The sequence below is a fragment of the Papaver somniferum genome, chromosome 9 (genome assembly GCF_003573695.1).
Source record: "Papaver somniferum cultivar HN1 chromosome 9, ASM357369v1, whole genome shotgun sequence".
In the NCBI taxonomy this organism is placed as follows: Eukaryota; Viridiplantae; Streptophyta; class Magnoliopsida; order Ranunculales; family Papaveraceae; genus Papaver; species Papaver somniferum.
This window is the reverse complement of record NC_039366.1, coordinates 82,928,197-82,949,463: the sequence shown is the minus strand read 5'-3', so window position 1 is coordinate 82,949,463 and position 21,267 is coordinate 82,928,197. Positions and strand designations below refer to the sequence as shown.

Genomic DNA, 21,267 nt, shown 5'->3' with positions numbered 1-21,267 from the left:
CATTTATTTGGTACCAAACATTAAATAACCCTTATAATTAATTTTGACTTTTTTTTGTTAATGATTTTGTTATTGTCGTCGTCGATTTAAAGAAATTTCGACAAACCCGTTATTTGTGATTCGTTTTTGGTTCAAAAAATGAGAAGTAATCATCAAAATGAGCTGAAAATAGAAGTTCGTCTAGGAATTATGTGAAAAACTTTGTCGAACTAGCCAAACTCATTGGAGTTTTTTCTTTCACTGGAAAAGTTTGGCTATATCACAATTTTTTTTCTCCTAGCCGAACTTTTAGTTCGGTTACGTCGCAATTTTTTTCTCCTTACCGAATTTTTCTCTGAAAACCTATATATTGAGTTCGGTTACGTCGCAATCTTTTTTTCCTAACCGAACTTTTCTCTGAAAACCTATATATTGAATTCAGTTACTTTGCAATTTTATTCTCCTAACCAAACTTTTCTCTAAAAGAAAAAAAAATCTATTGAAGCTGAGTTTCACTATGTCTTCAAAAAAAATTAGCCGAACTGCACTTGCAAATGAGTTCGGCTACCTGTTCTTTAGATGTCGTAGCCGAACTTTATTGCAATAGCTGAAATCAGTTTATAGAATTTTCATTTTTTCAAAAGTTTTGGCCAATTCAAGCAACGTTAACTAAATTTGAAGTATACCTATGTACCTAAAACCCTCATTTCAAAATGAGCCATCTCAGAAAAAGAATTTTTTTTTTCAAACCCTCATCTTCTCTCAATAATTATTCTTTTAAGAAAACCACTTTTAAATTTAACCTAATAATCACTGATTAACTTAAATTAATCATTTAATTAACTAATTTTACACTAACTTAATTAGGAAGGGTGATTTTGGTATTAATACAAATACCTAGACAAGGAATGACTTAGGGTCCGTTTGGCACACAACTTCTGCTACTACTAGGTAGTTCCAATTGCAGGGAGTTCAACCACACGACATACAAACTACACATTGGATTTTATGTGTTTGGCACATCTTATCATATCACACTTCATCTTCACGGAATCATCACCGAAGAAAGATGAGAAAAAACTAAAAAATAGAGATATGAAAGAAATCAAAGGCAAATAAAAAGAAAAACAAGAAACAAAATCTAAAAACGACTTCTTTTTCATCAAACCCCATCACAAAATTCATATATAAAAAAACTCAAAACCACAAAACACACAACTGCTTGGGTTTAGTAATGTTCTTGATTGGGGTGTTGTTACAGTTGATTCCAAAGTCAAGACACTCTATCTAGATCTGCAATCCACGATGATGAACAATATATGGGTGATTTTGATGAACTTTTCCACAATCAATTTTGCATATTTTCCTTACTTTTGTTAGGGTTTTCAATACATGTTGCGAGTATAACATCGGTATTATGAGATGCTGAGTTGTTGATGTATTATGAGGAAGAGATGATGAAGTTATCAGACTGGAAAGAATAGAGGATTAAAAAAAAAGAAAAAGGTTCCACAAGATCGAATTTTTAAAGAAAAAGAAAAGAAATCAGGCGTAGTTTGACCGACGTAATATTGGATTAACGTTTCTAGGTTTTGCCCGAGCATTTATTCTAATATTTATGACAGTTTACATCTCAGATATTTCTCCCTCTACCATCAGAGGTGCCCTAGTTAGTACAATTTTCTTACAAATTGCAGGGGGGCAAATACTTTATCATCTTCTCAACTGGATAAGCTCCTCCACCCCTCAGGTACTTTTAATTTTGAATACACTCTTGATTCAACCCCTCACTTATAATGTCGAACAACTATAATGAGAACTTAATTTTTTGCAGGAAACTCGGACATGGCATTGGGTGATTGCCACAATTCTTCCTATAATTCATATTATTTTTATCATAGCAGGTGGGCTTCCAGAGTCTCCTAGGTGGCTATACCAAAAGGTGATTATCTTTTTTTAACTGTCCCCGCTTAGCCGACAGGGTCATATACCAGTGTGGCATGTGGGATTACGGCCAATAGGAGAATGCCTAAATTCAGAGTTTTTTCCCAACTCCGGAAAAGACCTCTGTGTAAATGTACTTACTCAATATGATTACTCATATTATACTTGGGAAACCTTACATAACATGTTCACTTGATAATTTTTCAAAATTAATTGATGTATTAGGTACTCCCTATTAATTGCTAAGGAGTCTGTGTAGTATGACCCAGTACTCTATTGTATTGTGTGGATCATCTGTTGACTAAACCCTGACAAGTCACTCTCGTTTTCTTGAGACATATCCTCAGGGTTACATTCAACAAGCGGAGGAATCATTAAAGATGATGCGGTCTTCTTCTGACGTTCTTAAAGAAGTAACAGCCATGGAGATGGAGTTATCATTAGTAGATGAAGTTGATCTACCCGAAATACAACAAGAAAACGAACTGAAATTTCTGGATGTTATTTGGTTGTACAAGGTTCTTGGTAGAAAAATCATAATTGGTTTTGGTGCTCTTGTGGCTCAGCAATTTGTGGGTGTAGGCATGATCATGCGTTACAGCTATGCCATATTTCACTTAACGACCAATCGGTATAATAGTACAACAGCAAATGGAAATGCAGATCCCTCTCATCACATCTTCCCTTGTTCTAGTTGGTACATTAATTTGTACCATTTTTGTTGACCGTTTTGGGAGGCGAAGACTTCTCCTTGTTAGCATATGTGGAATAATATCATCTCTCGGGTTATTATCTTGGTTGTTCTCTATTGGGAGCGGTAGTGTTGGAGGCATCCTATATCCTTCTTTAAATATTAATGTGGGAGATGAGAATAGAGATTTTTGGTACAATACTGATGAAGAAAGAGCATCGTTTATGGGATTGCTGGCATGGTTAGTTTTCCATTCACTGGGTATTGGAACAGTTCCTTGGATCATAAACTCAGAGATATACCCAATAAAATATAGAATTGTCTGTTTGGCAGTGGCTAATGTGGTTTTCTGGTGTTCAAAGATGGTTGTTCAAGATTTGCTTTTGGAGAGCTTGGGGCAGTATTTTTCAGTTGGACAAATTCTCTTTTTGTTGTGTTTGTTTTCTACAGTAGTGGGTCTTTTCATCTATTTTTACATCCCAGAGACCAAGAGGTTGCAACTTGAGGACATCGAGAAGGTTTTGCTGCAACATGAAAAATGTAGCAAAATGGATGATAATCATCAGGAAGATGGAGAACTCTAGAAAAATCATCAGACAAGTGATTCAACTGTTCGAGTCATGATTTCTTTATCCATAGGCACCTACATCATTCATATCATAAAAAGTGCAATTTTCAGGAACTCGTAAAAGCTTCTTTTATTGTGACGAATCATTAACCAGTACAGTATTTTTTTTTGGATTTTGAGTCTTTTACAGGATACTTGCGGTATATTATCTTTATATGGAAATGCATACTAAACTGTGTAAAGGGACATAACAATTATTGATAGTCTTTTTTTGTTTGTTTTGCTTTGATCAATAATTATTGATAGCCTGGGGTAAATATGCACATGTAAGTATGGAAACCACTAGCAATCACAGGTATCGGTTGGTGGTGGATCTTAGCTTTCCTTCCAAATTCCAATATGACCTGAGCACTAAGATAAATCAAGTGCCGAGCATAATTTCGTGCTACCAACAAAAAAGAACAGTTACCCCAGTATAACATGTTAGTTAGATAAATGAGAAGAAGGGCCAAACAGACCCCAAGACGCAGAGAAAAAGATGTAAGTAAATGGAATGTATAAGCAGACCTATAAACAACCACCACAATTAGCTAATAGCTTTGGAGACAATCAAATGACGACAGTGGTTAAAATTACCATTCTTGAATTCAAATAAGCAAAGAATGACGTGAACATCTTGTTAGATGAGTTTCACGTACATAGGTCTGGACTTGCCATTAACACCTACCAAGTTATTCCATTAAGAAAAATACCTTTAAGAGTTTCATTGAAGATAATTCTAGATCGTAACTATGTAAAACTGGAAAAGAGCGTAACAAAATGTAAATTTACATAGGGTAGATTTGGAAGAGTAATTAGTAATATCACTACCCAAGAGATAACGCGCGTGGCTATGGAGCACGTGTCAGCTTTACAGTCCACATCATTTCTTTCTATCCTGCGTGACTGGGATGTAACAACTTCCACAGAGCTGCTTGCAACCTCCTTTTCAAACGAAATAGGGCAACCAGAATTGCTTTTAGGTAGTATCAGAGATTTCAGAGCCCGGATTTGTTTTTCGTTTGTTTCTAGTATAGCTGGCATTTTATGAAAGACCTGATTGCTACGGTTAGGCACAAGTAAGGTCGCTAGGGCCATGTGATCTTTCTCCACAAGCCGTACTACCAGATGGAGACCACTCCATAGGATCAGAGAGATTTGTTCCATACGATCGTTCTTAAGGTTGACTGCGTTGGACCCACACGCGAACCTATCTTCTTTTTTATTTTCTAAAAGCCGTAATATCTTCTCTGGTTTCTGCATTTTTCGTTTGCTGATGGTACATGGTATTATGATATACTCATTCTTTTACCAATCCTTTGAGGAATGAGAATTGGAAAACATAAACTGAAACCGTGGAAAATTGGAAATCAAAGCTGAGATTTCTAATAATATATATATTAATTAGCTAATCACGATTACAGAAATTCAGCCCAAATATATCATAGGAAAGCAACAACTACAACTAATGAAAACATCTAATTGATACCCTTACTGATTAACTTTAATACTACTATTGATCCCAAATACATCATAGAAAATAAACAGCAAAATACCATAATTAATACTACTACTTAACCCTCCATAATTACTTGTATTACTGCTCACGAAATACACCATTTTCTTCGGTAACCACCATCTAACAACACGTACATCAATTTCTTCCATTAATAAACCCTAATTAGCTTCTTAACAACACACCATTTTTCTTCCATGAATCAACCCTAATTAGCTCCATGATGACCTTGTTCAATATTAGTAACCCTCTGGTTCAAGTTCTGACCTTCAAGATCAATAAGCCTTTGATTCAGCTCAGTAGTCGTGGGGATGATGGAACTCTGAAGTGTTTGATAAGCCTGTAATGCAAAAACCAAATTAAATCAATAAACTACTAAATCTCTGTAATAAAAAAAAAAAAGGTGGTAATTGACTCTGAGATTTGAGGATCATTAGACGGACAGGATTTGACGGGACCCTGATACGGCGGTCGGGATTGATCGAGCTATGACTTGGACGGCTGGGAGAGACTCGCGGTAATGTTAAGATGGGGCGTGTGGGTGGAAAGTAAAGGATTTGTTATGGTCCAAAGAAAGAAAACTTTATTCTGTGTTTATCGATCGCGGATTTCTTGCTCCCCTAAATTTCTTTCACGATTCGGCATAGAAAGAAGATTGGCTCGATCACGATTCCACTGTCAGAAGAAACAATTTCATCCATTAAACAAATAATCAACAAAGATTTAGAGGTATGTTCCCCATTATCCCTTTTTGAAAACCCTAATTTTCATCGTCAATTAAAATCAATTTTGTTTTACATTATTGCGTAATTTTGAAAAATAGGTTTGTTTAGATTTATCAGCAGGAATTTTCGGAAATTGGTCGACCAGATTTCGAGCTTCAATTCGTTGTAAGATTTCGATTTTTTTTTCTTTTTCTTCTTTTTTAGGTTTGAGATTATATCTTCAAACGTAGAGCGGAAACCGAAAGGTTTGCTGTAGGTAGAAATTACTTGCATATGGCAGAAAAAACAACAAGCTGCAGAAGATGAGCTAGAGTTTTTTCATGTGAAGCAGGATTTTGAGTCATCGATCATACGTTAGTAGTTTAGTTAATGACATTTTAGCTTAAACTGTCGAGGGGGCATTGTCGATTGTGAGCTTCTCATTTTAGTTTTTTCTTTTAGGTGAAATTTTGTGGCAGAATTGTCAACAATTAACCAAATGCTATTAAGAACACCTAGTTCACATTAGATTTATAAGGTGTTGTATTCAATGTCATGTAGGTGTTCAACAAGCATGACTACATATGACAAGTTCTTAAATAGCTAAGCATTTTAGTTTTTGGTTCTTATGAAGTACTTGCAAAAAAACACCATTGATGTCTACCATTACTTTGTTAAGGGGAATTAAACATGACAATTCTTTATTTGTAACCTATTTTTTCTAGGTTTTAGTTTGTCTGTATATATTTTGGAGTAAAGTCTGATTAGGAGATAACTACCTTGCGTTTCTAATAATTTGATTATCTCTTTTTACTGTTCATATTGATTTCCAATTAATATAGAATCTGCAGTGGAATTTGCAGGATATTGGCTTTAACAGTCGAAAATGGCAATCAGCAAGTCAATTAGAAGGGAAAATGGCTTTAAGAACATTACAGATGGTAGCTTCCCAGCTATCTTTTTGTCTCCCCTGTGTCTATGGTAAGTGTCTTTATGCTATAGTATGTTATTACAATTGCTCTCTTACGTGAGAAATCTATGTAAATCTTTTTAAAAATATTGGTGCAGATATGACAAAAAATTATGTAAATCCCATGTTTTCCTCACTAGAAATTGAGCAATCTAATCAATCTCAGTGATCTTTGCAGGCAATGTATGATGGTAACCGGGGTGGACAGAGAAGGGCGCAACTACCTATGGATGAACTTCTGCCTCAAAGACTTATTTGCATCCTCCATGTTACTCCGTGCCCATTATTTTTTTGACATATGACTTACGATGTTTACGAATTTATTTGGTGGTGTGGTGGGTTTCTGGTGTTAATAACCACCAAAGGTACTGATTAAGGTTCTCAAGGTACTCTTTCGTTAACCTATTCAAACCGTTGCTTTATCACATTAATGTTTGAGATCTATTATGCTTATCGTTCCATAATTTGCACATCAATTTATTTTAGTGAACTACGCGAAACTATGATATTAAGCGGCAAAATGAACTGCCATTTGCGCACCGACTTTGTTGAGCGTAATGAGCAAAACTATTTTGGTTTTGGAAAGTAATTTGGTGGGGTCTCAAAGTTATGGTTTCCATCTGAAAGAATGTTAAGTTACAACTTTACTTAATCGGTCTTGCTCCTGTTTTTATGTTCCAAGTGGTGATTCAAATCAGATCAGATGGGATATAAAACCTTTTTTTTTGTGGCATCTTTTCGTTATTGTCCAGCTTTTGTGTAATGGTTAGTGTTCTCTCTTTTGGTCACATGTGATTTCTGTAATGGTTAGTGTACTCTCTTTTGGTCACATGTGATGCTGACTTACATATCATGTTTTTGTATTCATGTAAAAAATAAGTTAGTTGAAAAATCTTGAATGTGAAAGCGACATGAGTGATCTCCTTATTGTTTTTAGATGTGCATTGGACAACTTATTGTTTAGTTAATCTATATTTTCAATTTTGATTACCATCGATCTGGGATAGTTTGCCGCTTTAATGACCAAATGCACATATAATTGCCTCGATCTTATGTAATCAGTGTTTGAATTTTGCTAATTTTCATTTTGACGATTTGTAATCTCACTTTTTTTTTCTTTTTTAGGAAATACAAAGTTGTGTCCCAGAAGTGAACCAAATCCAACATCATTTGGAGAAAAACACCACTGCTTTATCCACATCAACCCTGCCGCCAATACTTGAAGACTGTTTATAGAACCTTTCCCTATCACTGCAGCAGAGGTATGATTGTCGGTTACTTATGTCTCGCTCTCTCCTTCTTTATTTTCTGCTATGGTGTATCTTCCATGTTCATCATTCAGGAAAACCACACTGTTAACACTTTGCGTTAGTGGTTCAATACGATGGACCTCTCTTCGAAACAAATAACACCAGAATGAGGATTTTTGGATGGACAATTTTCACTTATCATTATTTCCGAAGGAAATTGGGATTCGTCACCCCAAACCTATGAGCCCATATGCTCTCTTCTCTTTACATCTTACTTTTTAAATGGAAAACATCTCAAATTATGTACAGCTTCTCTGTAACGCACTTTGGAGTGATCGATGGTGTATGCAAATATCATTTTATGTATTGTACTTTCATTACTTTATGCATATATAACTTTTCTTATCCATTCTTCTTCAGGCTCCCAACAAATTGTCATGAAAGTGGATGCAATGACTTTTTGTGGTATTTTAACCTCTTCAACTAAGAGATCTTTGGAAAAAAAAAGTTTTAGAGGTTTCTGTTGGAGGAGACCTACTGGGAGTCGATAATCAAGAGTTCCTAATTTGGTGGACGATTGTAGTCGGTAAGGACGCTCAATGACTACTGTGTTTTTCATGAAACAAGATACTATACTGATTTTTGTTTGAGTAATACAGTTAGAGTCATCCTCTTGGACATTCTCAACTTGATATTTTAGAGAACTCTATAAAAACATGATTACTATTTCGTCGCGCATCAAGAATGCAGAGTCATCAAATATATTTGATTACCCCTATCACACGTATAACTTACATTCACTCTGGAAAAGTTAAATATACTAAAAAGAAAGAGGAACTACACGTGAGACATCACTTACAAAATAAATAGCACAACAAGACATACTGATACAGTCACTTGGATAAATACTAGTAATTAAGCTACACTTCGCCCAAAGAATAGAGAGCGTACGCGTAGAAAATGATTATTAAGAGTGATTTTCTGTAAGTTAGTGAATTCTTCAACCAAGATGATTTCCTGCTGTATGATGTAATTTTCTTCTAAATTGCATACTAACATGAAGATCACTTCAAAGTTTCTACCATCTCTATGACAAACGTCATGTCAGAGCCATGTCACGTTTAAATAGTTCCGTGCACTTGGACATCATGTCCGCTACCGACGAATTAATGTTTTTTTTCTATTTAAGGGGGGCTATTATGTTTTTTCATACACCTAGCGGTATTCTTATTTTCACTGTTAATGATAGTGGTGCTATTTTTCTAGCCATTGCGGTTATGTTTTTCAATTTCTAAGCAACTGAAGACTTATTAAATTATGTATGCCTCTGAATTGCTCGAATTTTTGAATTTGTATCTAAATGATATAAATATGATGGCAGGATCGTCAAATTGTATTGGGGCTGAGTATTTGCATGGTCTCCAATGCATGCAGTCCAATTAGGCATGGCAATGAAGAATATGGCTGCTGCAGGTATGGTTGTAAAAGAAGCAGATTGAGAAAGTTTGCCGCATAATTCAAGTCTTTTGATCTTCCACTCATCCACTGAACACCTTTATGTTTATGTGAGTATCTAAGAATTTGAAAAGTTTATTATCATTATCCTTTTGCATTTTCACGAAATCAGAGCCTCACTTATTGAATGCAAGAGTTTTACCATATATATATCAGCTCAGAGTTTTATCATATATATATTAGCTCAGAGTTTTACCATATATATATATCGGCTCCCGCAAGAGTTTTACCATATATATATTAGCTCCCGATCACACATAAATAAACAAAAATAAAACTCTCCATCCAAATTATCACACAGTTCTGCAGCAAATATGCCACCAAAAGATGCCTATCTCAACGTTAGCAGTAGAGGGTCGATGGCACGGCGGAAGCGTAGAGAAAAGGAGAAGGAAAAACAGCCCATCACGAAACCAAATCCGCAAAATTTACATGTTGATGTTTTACTCCGGCATCAATTGGTAGGTACGTCCAGATATTACGAGATGTGATGCTTAGAGACTTGATTGGAAAAAGGGTTATTAAGTAATGGTTGTAGCAGCACCATGACAGCTTGATTTTGCTCGGTATACTTTTCGGGTTCTTGAAGCGAGGATTGTTACTAGAGCATATTGGTGAAGACACAAATGGGTAAGTCTAAATTTTTTTTGTTAATTTTATTATGAACTGACAAGGTGTTTGAATGAATGCCATAGCCATTAAATCCATTAATTTTATGTACTCAAAAACTCTTTTAGTATTGGTTTTGGTTGAGAGTTTAGACTAGCATATATCAAAATTGCCTTGAAATTTCACACCTTTCTAAATTTTGCACAAGAAAATACACCTAAATAAGAATTTGACGAAAAGCTTCTTCTGTTACAAGAGATGATAAGTTTCTAGCCATTTATTTCCATCTAATACTACTTTCTTATGTGCGAGTTCTGATGCATTCCCAGGAACCACTAGAATTTCTAAACTTCTAATCTGTTAATCCATGTATAGTTTACTTGATCTGTCTGAAAGTATCGCATAACTTCCATATGACCCTGATACGTCAATGGAAATTAATACCCTTTTACTACCCAGATCTCGAAGCTTTCCTTTAATCATGTCTCACATCAATAACATCCAATTTCGTTTGCATACTCAACCTTAGTATTTACTTGATTCATTGTTTGCAGATTAATTACTTGAATATCATCTGTTACTTGAGATTATTTGCAATCTACTTGAGATTATTTGCAATCTAATCTGTAAGCGTAATCTGCACTATAATGAGAAACTGAAGCTAAGAGCATAATCTTAGAAAAACCTAGAAAATATCGAATAAAACATCAGCATTATGGTATTTTCTTAAATTAGTTGGGATTTAATTGGATAATATGATTGTAACAAGGTGGTCATGGATACAGGAATACAATGGAAGGATCACTACCATTTTCCATAATCAAGGATGAGTACAAGTCTTTGTTGGCTTAGGATTTAGGTATTTGGTGCACACCCTTAGCTTGATAATTAATAAATGTATTGTCTTAGGGAAAACAAATGAAGAATTGGATTATTTAGATATGTAGTAGGAGATCGGATGTCATGATGCTGATGCTCAATTGTAATATTAAATTTCTGATTCCGTTTCTTTTATGTGCTTGCTTTGCTAATGTTATTTACTAAATAACAAATCATACTTAGTTTACTTTCATTTTCTTTTGTGTCTTTGTGCAGATTGTTCGTTTAGTTTATGTTGGATTCACTGATGGGGACACGATGAAGTCTTGACTACGAGTTCCAGTTTGATAAAATGCTGAAAGGGTAACCGAATACACATTATACACTTCTTAACTGGGTTTATTTGTTTCCTTCAAATATAAAACACAATCATCACCAATGAGATAACCAGCCTATATCTTCTTCTATGGGATGGCAACGTGAGGAACCTAAAGATTTTACATTTGACACTAGAACTGTAGTGACTTAATCACAACTTTTTTTCTTCGCTCAATAGTGCACTTAATTTTTCCCCAAAAAAGTATGTGGAATATGGAACCTCTGTTTCAAGAATTTCATCATACCTATGTAGGAAACACTGAATCAGAAATGGCAGAGCAAATGAAGTGTAGCGCTCAAAAGTTCAACTTATCTTATCTCAATAACGTATAATCACAGAGGAATGCTACCAGGTATTTCAATTTCCCAGAGCTAGAGTAATATAATGCAGAGTACCTAAACATCTTAAAATTCAACATATAATAACTGAATAAGTTAGAATACATAATGCACACATCTAAACTGATAATAAATTGTATCCATCTGCAGAAACTGATATCTTGGAATCAGAGGAGTATCCGATGTTGAGTACAACGTGTTGAGTGGAGCCTTTTTTGAGAGATATCGAGTCACTATAGCAGAAATGAATGCAGACTGTAATTGAGTAGACTATAATTCGTAGTGATCACAGTATGGACGTTTTTCCCATGCTAAAGACTTTTCACCACCGTACTATGCCATTGTATGGGTGAAGCTGAGATCCTTCAGAGGATAAGAGCATGTCCTCTTTACAAGTTCATATTAGTCGAGGTTCTGTCGTTTGTAAGTAAACGAAGAATTTGTCACTTATCAATTTTCTATCGAAGTTCCAGCACCGTTGATTTTGTAAGCTCAATTTAGTTCGTCGTTTACGCTATACAGACTAGGTTTGTGGTTTATAAACTGTTTTAGGTCGTTTACTTGGGTAGTTTGGTACTTCACTTCATATTAAAACTTTGAGTAAGTTGGTACTATTAAAATGTTTTTCTTTTTGTCCAGGGACTGGGAGAGGCCAATACAGAAGGAACAACACTCAGAACCCGACAAAAGTAAGTGTAATTAAAGTTTAATGTTTTTGACGGGGAATCAGTAGGATGGGGTAGTAATATGGATGATTTTGTATTATAGGACTGAAATTGTGGTATTGTCATATTTGGTGCTAATGAATATTTGTTCGCATGTCCAGATTTCTTGAGCTTTTGTGGCAATATCCATTCCGTGCTTTGGAAGAGGTTAATAATCGAACCATTGTGGCTCATTAAATCCTAATCCACTACCTTCGATGTTAACTGATTCAGATTTTTTCATGCGACTACATATTAATTTCTGTGAGAAAGGTAATATATTTTCTTTTGTACTCCACAATGAATCACTTTTCTACTTTAAAAAATCATTATGTACTTAAGTATGTTAACAAGTAGTTTTGAGACTAGGCAATATCAGGGGATGACATTATGAATACTACCAGGGTCATGGCTTAGAAAACATGGCTTACCTGCTCCATGAGGTGTCTCCTGAAAATATAATCTAATAAAAAAAGTGGTCATGATCTATCTTTACTTGGAATTATAGCAGTCTACAATTTTACCTAGAGTGCTTCTATAGATTTTTTTTTGTGTTGTATTATTTCTCTGGGATTTAATTAAAACCATTGTCAATGGTTTTTTTGGTTACTCAGTAGCATCGATTCCTCCATTCCTACTAACTTGAACATTGAACATTGATTTTGTCTTCAATATCAGGGGATGACATTGAACGTTAGTCATGTTTGGTATTTATTATGTTGGATGTAAGCTTTGCAGTATGCTCGGTGGAATTTTGCTCATCTATATGTTCCTTATGTGTGATTCTCAAATAATCATGCAGATTACAGTTATACTAATTCTGGATAGTTTTTACACAACTCAATGGAATTCCAGTTGTCCATTGTCAGGGAAACATGTTGTGATACGAATATACCGTCATTCAACTGCGAATACCTGATATATACTGTTTGATGAACATTGTCAAGGGTGTTGAGCTCATTTTTTTGACTGCCAACATACAAAAAGCTCACCACGCAGGGTCTACTATTCGCGAAATAAACGTAGTATAATGAACTCGGTCAATTAGTAATAGTGTTTCACTTGATATATTGATTATCGTCATTATGACATGGAATGATGGAACCATTGGTAAATAAATTTCGATATGTAGCTATTTGACAACTTTAATCTATCTTTTGCTTTTCTTTGTGCTGGGATAATAGAGCATGCATGGATATATTAGTATTGCCCATTACGTATGAGAAGTAAATTGGTTTAAGGTAATCTCTTTTAGTTTTTTTTTATGGTTATATGGTTTGTTTGTAGATTTTCTTATTCATACAGATTGTCGATTATGTATTTATCTATTGGCTGCAGATTACATATGGCGGAAAGAATCATGGCCATAATCTTATGAATGAATACAACAATACAGCTGCAGTATAACTGCTACTGCACTTAGTATATTTTCTCATTCTCGCTGCTACTGTTGTTTCTATTGAAAAGACAAGCACCAGAGATAGATACTGCTTTTGTCCCATACTAAGACAAGTCTTTAAACCACAGATATGTGGCGCAATGGTAGCGCATCTGACTCCTGTCAGAAGGTTACGTATTCGATTCACGTCAGGTCCAATCACCAGTCCGAATAATTGAAGTGTTATTTTCTGCTTTGGTTGAGAGATACACACTATTCAGTTTATTATCTGGGTATTTTGTATATATGTAGTTGGAGATCCTCACAACATTGAGGGAGAAGCTAGATTGGCTATAAAGAGGTTACCTGCTTATTTTTGTCTGCTGAAACTGAGAAAATTCAGGGAGACCTAAGCAATGCCAACCATTATATTGTCTTAAGTTTCATGGTAGGGCAAGGATGCAGAAGTGATAGTAAATCTTGACACGCCAAACATGCGTGAGTGGTATCAATGAGAGAGATGCAATGGGGAAAATATTTTTCCGCTTAACAGTTAAGAGCTAAAAGTATATCGCAAGTTCAAAATCAAATTGCTCACTGAATTCAGCGAGTGTAATCAGGTCCTTAACCCATTAGAGAGTGTGGGTATGTTTTAAATTTGATTTTTTGTTGTTTGATGTTTACTCATCACTGTTATGATTGATAAGTTTTTCTTTATTGCAGGACAGGGCACAATTACAGAATCAATTAGAGCAGCACTCGACTCTAAAGCTGCAGGATTGAGTGTATGTAAACCTTCAGCTTATTCCTACATATAACTCATTACCCAGTTACTTGATAGAATTAGAGATTACATATTTTCAGGGTCTCAAGAAATGGGAACTGCCCAAGCCCTGTTGGAATTTGTGAAGGCAAGACTTGGGTAAAATTTGGATACTTACGCCTTTCAGGTTGAGGAACCACAGAAGTTTCGGTTCTCCAATATATCTAGGTAATGCCTATAAATTTTGCACAAATTGAACTTTAATTAGCACTCTAAAATACCTCTAGGGAACGCCTGAAACTCAGTGCACTGAGAGAGGTCCAGAGTCTGTAAGTTACAGAGGCTAGCGATAGAATCAGATAGTGTTATCTCATCATTATATAAGAGATGTTAAGATGCCAAAATCTCTTAAAGACTTAGCCTTGGCCTAATTTCTACATCGTACAAAATTAGTGTGGCAATTTTATTTTTTATATTTAGATTCAGTTTGTTTCAGCTCCAACATTCTTCTTATATCTTTCACATGAAATGAGATTAATGTTTAGAGTTTCATTACAATCCTTCTTTTTAATCTGTAGCAACTATTCTAGCGGAAAAATAGAAACTTAATGTTTTTAAAGGAAAGAGAGCCAAGATAGAGGTCGCATCAAACAATTATCAAATTAGATGACTTGAATTCATGTTATTTCCATCAATATGCAAGCTCTAAAAGGCTCTCAAGTATAATTTTTTATTTAAAGGATAGTGATGGGCATGTACAAGCTCTAGAAGGCTATAGACATTGGTGAATCAGGCATTCCCGAACATATATATATATAATTTTATAGGTTTCAAAAGTGCATCGAAAAAAGTGAACAACACCATAATCTACCTAAATAAGAACCGAACTACCTTTGTGTTTTCCATGCAACATATATAAGATACATATAATTAATAATATTGTTACTTGCAGATGCTATTAGAAGATTGAAATCACTTTCAGTTATTACTATGGTTGCAATCGATGGTCAAAAAGGGTCTGGCGAATTTCAGAAGAAACAAATAGTCATTGAAGGTACAAAGTAAGTAACTTTGACTAAAAGTGTATATTATTTCTAAATTATGAACTGGGACTCTAACTCAACTGACGATGACTCTTATATTATTGTTAAAACAAGGGGTTGATATGGGAGTCACTCTATGAAGGGAATGGTGAAAATCAGTAAAAGAGGTGTTGTAGAGGAACACATGAATACTCCGATAATTGTTATTATTACTGAAACATTTGTAAGCGAATACCGAGGTTAGTGGTTCGTTACTAATATACTACGCCATGTACTGACATTATCTTTTGCTTTTTCACCTGACAGATAATTATACCTTGCAACAGGTGTACTTACATTAGCTATTAACACTTCCTCTGGAGTGTTGATCAATCTGGATTTACCAGAAGTCGATGAATTCAACAAAAAGTAAGTGCAGAGAATAAAATTAAGACTATATGACTTTTATTACTTACTAAGACTACAAAATGAATTTATGCAGACCAAATATGAAGCAACTGCCATGATACAAAACACTGAAAATATAGTAAGCGTGTATTTGGTTGAATTTTTTACCTACTAAAATAAAACATAACTAAATGTGTGCTGCTACGATTAAATGGTAGGGTAAAATATTCACCAGCGAGGCGACGGTACTGGGCTTGGTTGAGAACAAATTATGGTACTACATGGCATGCATCAGATGTAATAAAAAGTTTGAGTACGACGAAGACGAGGAACCTTGGTGTATCAAGTGCAAAAACAAATTTGAATATGATATACCATGATAAGAATGAATAATATTTCTAAATAAATGGATGGACAATACATCAAGACTTATTAACGGCTTAGAATATACACGTGTATAAATTGAATTTGGCAATAAAGGGTGACAGAGATATGTCAGCGTTCACAGTGATGGAAAAGACAGCATCAAAGTTGATGAAATGCACCGCCAAAGAACATGTTAGTATGGATAATTAACTTGATTATAGAGAGATGTACTGTGAACGCATTCTCACCATTTATTTATTTCCAACTGCAGATTAACAGGCGAGAAAAGGCACACAAGTGATTCAACTGAATCAAGGACCACACCTTTATTTTCAATTTGGTAATCCAGGAGTACAGTATAAACAAACCTGACAATTTTATGATCCAGATATATTCAATCCATAAGGATTCGTGGACTCAGATGTTGATACAGAATACCAAGTAGCTTTGCAAGCGATGGGTACTAAAACATGTTGTGTTTTTTTTCAAATATGAATTATTGTTTACATGTAAAACTCTCTTTCTCTACAGAGTTCAGGATGCGAAAGAAATGTTACACATATTACCAAATATAGGACAAGGAGACATCTAAGGGGGAGGAAACGTGCATTAATTAACGAAAAAGGTAGCAAAGCATCCAAACACACCAGCAGCGTAGACTGAGAAAGAAAGTAGACTCGGATGATAAAGAGTAGGCGGCCAATGATTTTTTGAAAACTAATTGGAAGAAATAATGAATTGGTTTACCTATAGTTATTTCTTTTCAATAATAACTTCTACAATAAGGTTCGTTTACATTTTTTTTTAGATTTATTTGTTTAAAGTTAGAATGTTTAAGGTTGTTATCCTATGACTTTATTTGGCATACTCATTTGATTATAAATTTTTGTTTATCTCTTTTATGGATTGTTCTTCCATGGGAACCTGAAGTGCAGTATTTATAGTGATGAAGCTTATAGAAAATCAAGTAGCAACCTTTTTTGGTTTTTCGGATGGTGAAAATTTAGCTTAGGACAATATTTTACTATTTACCATAGTGTCCAGAGTTTCACGACATCTTTGACAATACTATGGTAGAGTTTTAACAATTAAATGGGTTCAGGTTTGATCCCAGCAGCTTAGACCACCAGTCGCAGTTAATTCAAGCTCCAACTAATAGCTACAACTAACACTTATCTCATTTAATATAAGATGGTAGAGTTTTAACAATTAAATGGGTTCAGGTTTGATCCCAGCAGCTTAGACCACCAGTCGCAGTTAATTCAAGCTCCAACTAATAGCTACAACTAACACTTATCTCATTTAATATAAGTTACAGTAGTCAAGTTAATATCTCCAAGTGTAGAGAACTTGGGATGTAGCAAGGTATTCATCTCTGAGTAACTGTTTATCAAATTACAGGGTCAGTACTTCTAACAACATATCATACTTACTAAGGTGGAAAAACAATGTTCACAATAACCAGGTATATCTTCTCTAGATGCTTGGATATTTAACAATGCAATAGAGGATAATTGGTTGCATTAACTAAATTCAAGCATGAACATGTGGAGAATCAACAGTGGAACATGTGGAGAATCAACAGTGGAACACAGAATAGATGGTTGCATTGCCAGTACCTATTACATATCTATAATATTCTTTCTTTTTTTAAGTTGAGGGCGACACTTTCAGGGCACAAAAATTACAGACTAAAGGTAAGGAGCTAATTCGCAGCCAACAGAACTAGATCAATCTATAGTTTGTTTTTTTATCCCAAGCCAAACACAGTGTCTGGGTTTCGACGAATAATTTTTTAAGGATTTATCGAGCAACTGTTTACCGTGTGACTTTGTGAAATTTGTTAAATTTCAATGATGAAAATCAAGTTACAAGGTTAGTACTTCCAACAGCAAAACTGGCTTACTAAGGTGAAAAACCAACGTTCATAATAGTACACGTGCATAACACATATATAATGACGGGTTTGTTGAGTTGGTTGCTAAAATATTGAGGTTTACAACCAACCGGACACACTAATTCCAAAATACCTAAAAATATACAAAAACATACCAAACCATCTACAATATTTTCTAAAACTAGACGATTTCCAAAATTAGTTAGAATTCAGTATATATTGAAGTACACGAATCACAAGCCGGCATCAAGAATAGGCTATATAAACCAAAAAAATAATAAGGTTTACTGCTACGTAAACCCGAAATATAATAAAGTTTTCGTATTATAACAACTGATGTTTGAGAATAATAAAAGATTTGGTTTTGGAGAACAATATAAAGATAAAGATATTTCTCCACAAGAAGATAGTTCAAACTTCCTATCAAAATAGTTCAATAGATGAACATATGGTTATCAAAGAACCAATGTTAGGTATGACACAACAAAAGAAACCCTACACGACACCTTATTTCCTTAATAGAAAACGATGGATTTCACTGACAAATATGAATTGGAACAATATATACATGGATAACGGTATGAGTATGAGACCAAGTTCTTAAAGTATTATCTGATTGAGTTTTATGAATCTAAAATAGATAGGATTAAAGAACATTACAATAGGATGATATATTTGTACAACGAGAAGAGAAGACAAAAACACGATTTGACAAAGTTTAAACAATATTAAAAAAAATAGACAAAGATCGGATTGACATCACGTTTAGACAATTTTTAGAATTGGATAACACTAACGAAATCAACAATGCAGGAAAAAAATACTACAACTCATTTATTATCGCGTGAGAGGAAAATACTTGAAGCTTATTTATTGAAGAAAACTTTTAGAGAAGATTCAGTCTAATGAGGGGTTAGAGGAAAATTTTTTTATAGAAACATATTTGCAGCATTAAAAAAATAGACAATTCCTAGGATATATTATTTGAAGAAGAAGAAGAAATACTAAAAGAAATAGTTGTAGAACTGATTGCATTCTTAGGAAAAAAAAGTAACAGAATAAATATATAGAGAGCATGATAATAGGAGTCTTTTCCCAAATCATGGATCTGAAGCGCAAATAGAAGAATTTGGGAAATATTATTACAAAAACGAACGAAAAAAAATGAGGATATTTACGTTCAAAAAACATCTATAGCAAAAATACAATGTAAACATGGATAAGATTTGGGATCGAGAAAGAATGAAAATATGCAAAGAAGGTCTTATAGGGTATAAAAATGAAAAAAAAAAAAAAGAATATGCGAAGTAGCGCGCAATTGAAAAGTCTCATGCTATGTTTTAATTACGTTAAACTTTATGGTTATTTTCATATATACTTTTAATTAACATATATTACTGCTTTCTTATTTTGGTTGAGCGTAATATAAAAGGTTGGTAAGTCTGTTATGCTCATTTGTCATGTACCCTTCATAAAGTTCAGGATGTTCGCCTTTTTTTTCTTCAATACGTGTAGTTTAGGCGAGTCAAATGAGTTTATATATATATATATGAAGTGATTAATTTTACTATAATATATATATATATGGATACATACTTAATAGTTCAAAAAAATGATGTATTTATATTATTTGTTCTTTACAAAGAATAATATATATATGAAATGATTAATTTTACTATAATATATATATATATGGATACATACTTAATAGTTCAAAAAAATAATATATTTATATTATTTGTTCTTTACAAAGAATAAATCAGTGAAAGATGAAGTTGCATCACTTCGACATCATCAAAGCACTTGCAAGAGTTACAATAAAGCGGAAAATTATTGGAATTGAAGTCACTGTCAAGTGTAAATGCATGTACATTGTTGTTGCCATGGTTAATAAGGTTTGTTTTTCTATGAAATTTCACCATCTTTTGTTTAAAGTATGACCTCTGTATATACATTGTGTTCTCTTTCAGATGGGACCAGTCATTAAGCATTATTTGATTTTTTCTGGAATATAATTTCGGCAAAAAAAAAAAATTGTATGATGATAGTCTGAAAGATTAATCTTTTGGTTACGTCAAGTACTTGAAATGATGATATAGAATTATGGGTACCCTGGAATGATATAAGTTATATGTTATATAATTGACTAAATTGTAGTCTTTTTAATGTATTCTTACGAGAAAAAAAATACAATATGTACACTTAAAGCAGTCATGAGAGGTTGAGCCGGGGCCATAAGGCCCCGGTGATACCTAGTATAAAAACAAAAAAACAAAATCATATAGAGAACTTCTTAAAACATAAGAAATAATTGAAAACTTACATAGATAAATCAAGCCATGATGACTGTTATGATTATTACGGAAAATGCACCTTTCTGATTGCTGGTTTTGTTTTCGTGTAAAGTCATGGAAAACCCTATAAACAGTACTATGGCAGTCTCAGGGAGAGATGTCTCTAATCCACCATACATACCTAGAGCGATATCACTGAGGAAGAAACCATAAATACCTGCTAAACACATAACAAGTTATGAAACAAATCGAGTGAAACCAGAGGACTTTCCAGATTCCTTTTTCACAAATTCGGATATAACGTGATAAACCAACATAACTATGAATATCCTCAGTAAAACCCTAGTTGTTATGTTTCTCTTACTAACCGCTGCACCCATATGTTTACTTCCATGGTACAGCCTCAAACGAGTTACTAATACTGAAAAAAGCACTGCAAGAAGAACCGCAGCTGGAAGAACACCTCGATTAAGATATTAAAAAAGTGAGTACACACCCGCCACACTGAATAAGATGGAAGAAGCCATCATGTAGCCTATAAGACATGGGTTACAAAATTTCGAATCATTTTCTGAACTTTTTGAAGCGCAGTTTCTGGTTGTGCTAGGTTATGTGGTTCGACGATATCAGCTACTACATTATGAAGTTCATGGTTATCCTGGGGCTGTGGGTTTAATCTCTGGTAAGTAGTGGTGATCTGAGTTTCAAGGCATCGAACATGTTTTCCATGGTTATTTTTGTAGAAATGGGGAGAAAGAAATGGAGGAGAAAGATATTGGGTTTCTGGTTTCTGGAAATGGGAGAGATATAGATCTGAGGAGAAATAGTTTTAAGAAAGAAATGCAGTGACAGACTAGGTTTTTTTTTTTGAAGAGAGAAAGAAGTTGGAGGAGAAAAAAATCCTAGTTTTATTGGGGGACATAACTTCTAATTGGGGGCCATGGAATTTTGTTTTCCCCCAAAAAAATTTCAGGGGTGTAAAAATCGGAAGATGAATATACTATTTTATCCTTGATTAATATTTTTTTTTCAAGTAACGACCCTCATTAACGACCCTTCACCGACATTAACGACAGTTTAGGGTCGTCATATACATCATGATCAAAACAATAAC

At 34.2% G+C, this 21,267-nt stretch overlaps 1 protein-coding gene and 1 long non-coding RNA gene across 32 annotated transcripts; both read left to right on the top strand.

Moving 5' to 3' along the window:
* Positions 1-966: 966 nt before the first annotated feature.
* On the top strand, positions 967-3,463 carry LOC113308201 (probable inositol transporter 2). Of its 2 annotated transcripts, none has more exons than XM_026556680.1 (3): positions 967-1,729; positions 1,814-1,921; positions 2,271-3,463. In XM_026556680.1, the coding sequence occupies exons 1-3, from the start codon at positions 1,598-1,600 to the stop codon at positions 2,646-2,648; spliced, it is 618 nt and encodes a 205-aa protein (XP_026412465.1). In that variant the 5' UTR covers positions 967-1,597; the 3' UTR covers positions 2,649-3,463. The 2 variants fall into 2 exon arrangements, with proteins under 2 accessions (XP_026412465.1, XP_026412464.1); XM_026556679.1 differs by having other exon boundaries at positions 2,259-3,463.
* Positions 3,464-5,279: 1,816 nt separating this feature from the next.
* LOC113309156 lies at positions 5,280-16,864 on the top strand. 30 transcript variants are annotated; one of them, XR_003340401.1, is made up of 23 exons: positions 5,285-5,466; positions 5,571-5,627; positions 6,293-6,422; positions 6,590-6,797; positions 7,537-7,673; positions 8,082-8,247; positions 9,043-9,226; positions 9,478-9,806; positions 10,881-10,967; positions 11,236-11,335; positions 11,472-11,848; positions 11,961-12,010; positions 12,148-13,266; positions 13,364-13,447; positions 13,553-13,616; positions 13,716-14,048; positions 14,127-14,188; positions 14,268-14,394; positions 15,119-15,227; positions 15,324-15,448; positions 15,536-15,617; positions 15,815-16,154; positions 16,234-16,864. It is a non-coding gene; the product is annotated as an uncharacterized LOC113309156 (long non-coding RNA). The 30 variants fall into 30 exon arrangements; XR_003340406.1 differs by adding an exon at positions 15,691-15,735 and having other exon boundaries at positions 5,280-5,466; positions 13,364-14,048; positions 15,324-15,376; positions 15,516-15,617; XR_003340392.1 differs by adding an exon at positions 15,691-15,735 and having other exon boundaries at positions 5,283-5,466; positions 13,364-14,048.
* The last annotated feature ends 4,403 nt before the right edge of the window (positions 16,865-21,267 follow it).

What these genes read in the sequence shown, in the direction of transcription:
- LOC113308201 (XM_026556679.1), top strand. Translation starts at nt 1,598, where the DNA reads ATGACAGTTTACATCTCAGATATTTCTCCCTCTACCATCAGAGGTGCC. An exon ending in TAAGCTCCTCCACCCCTCAG is followed by an intron (nt 1,730 to 1,813) that starts GTACTTTTAATT and finishes AATTTTTTGCAG; the next exon opens with GAAACTCGGACATGGCATTG. An exon ending in CTAGGTGGCTATACCAAAAG is followed by an intron (nt 1,922 to 2,258) that starts GTGATTATCTTT and finishes CGTTTTCTTGAG; the next exon opens with ACATATCCTCAGGGTTACAT.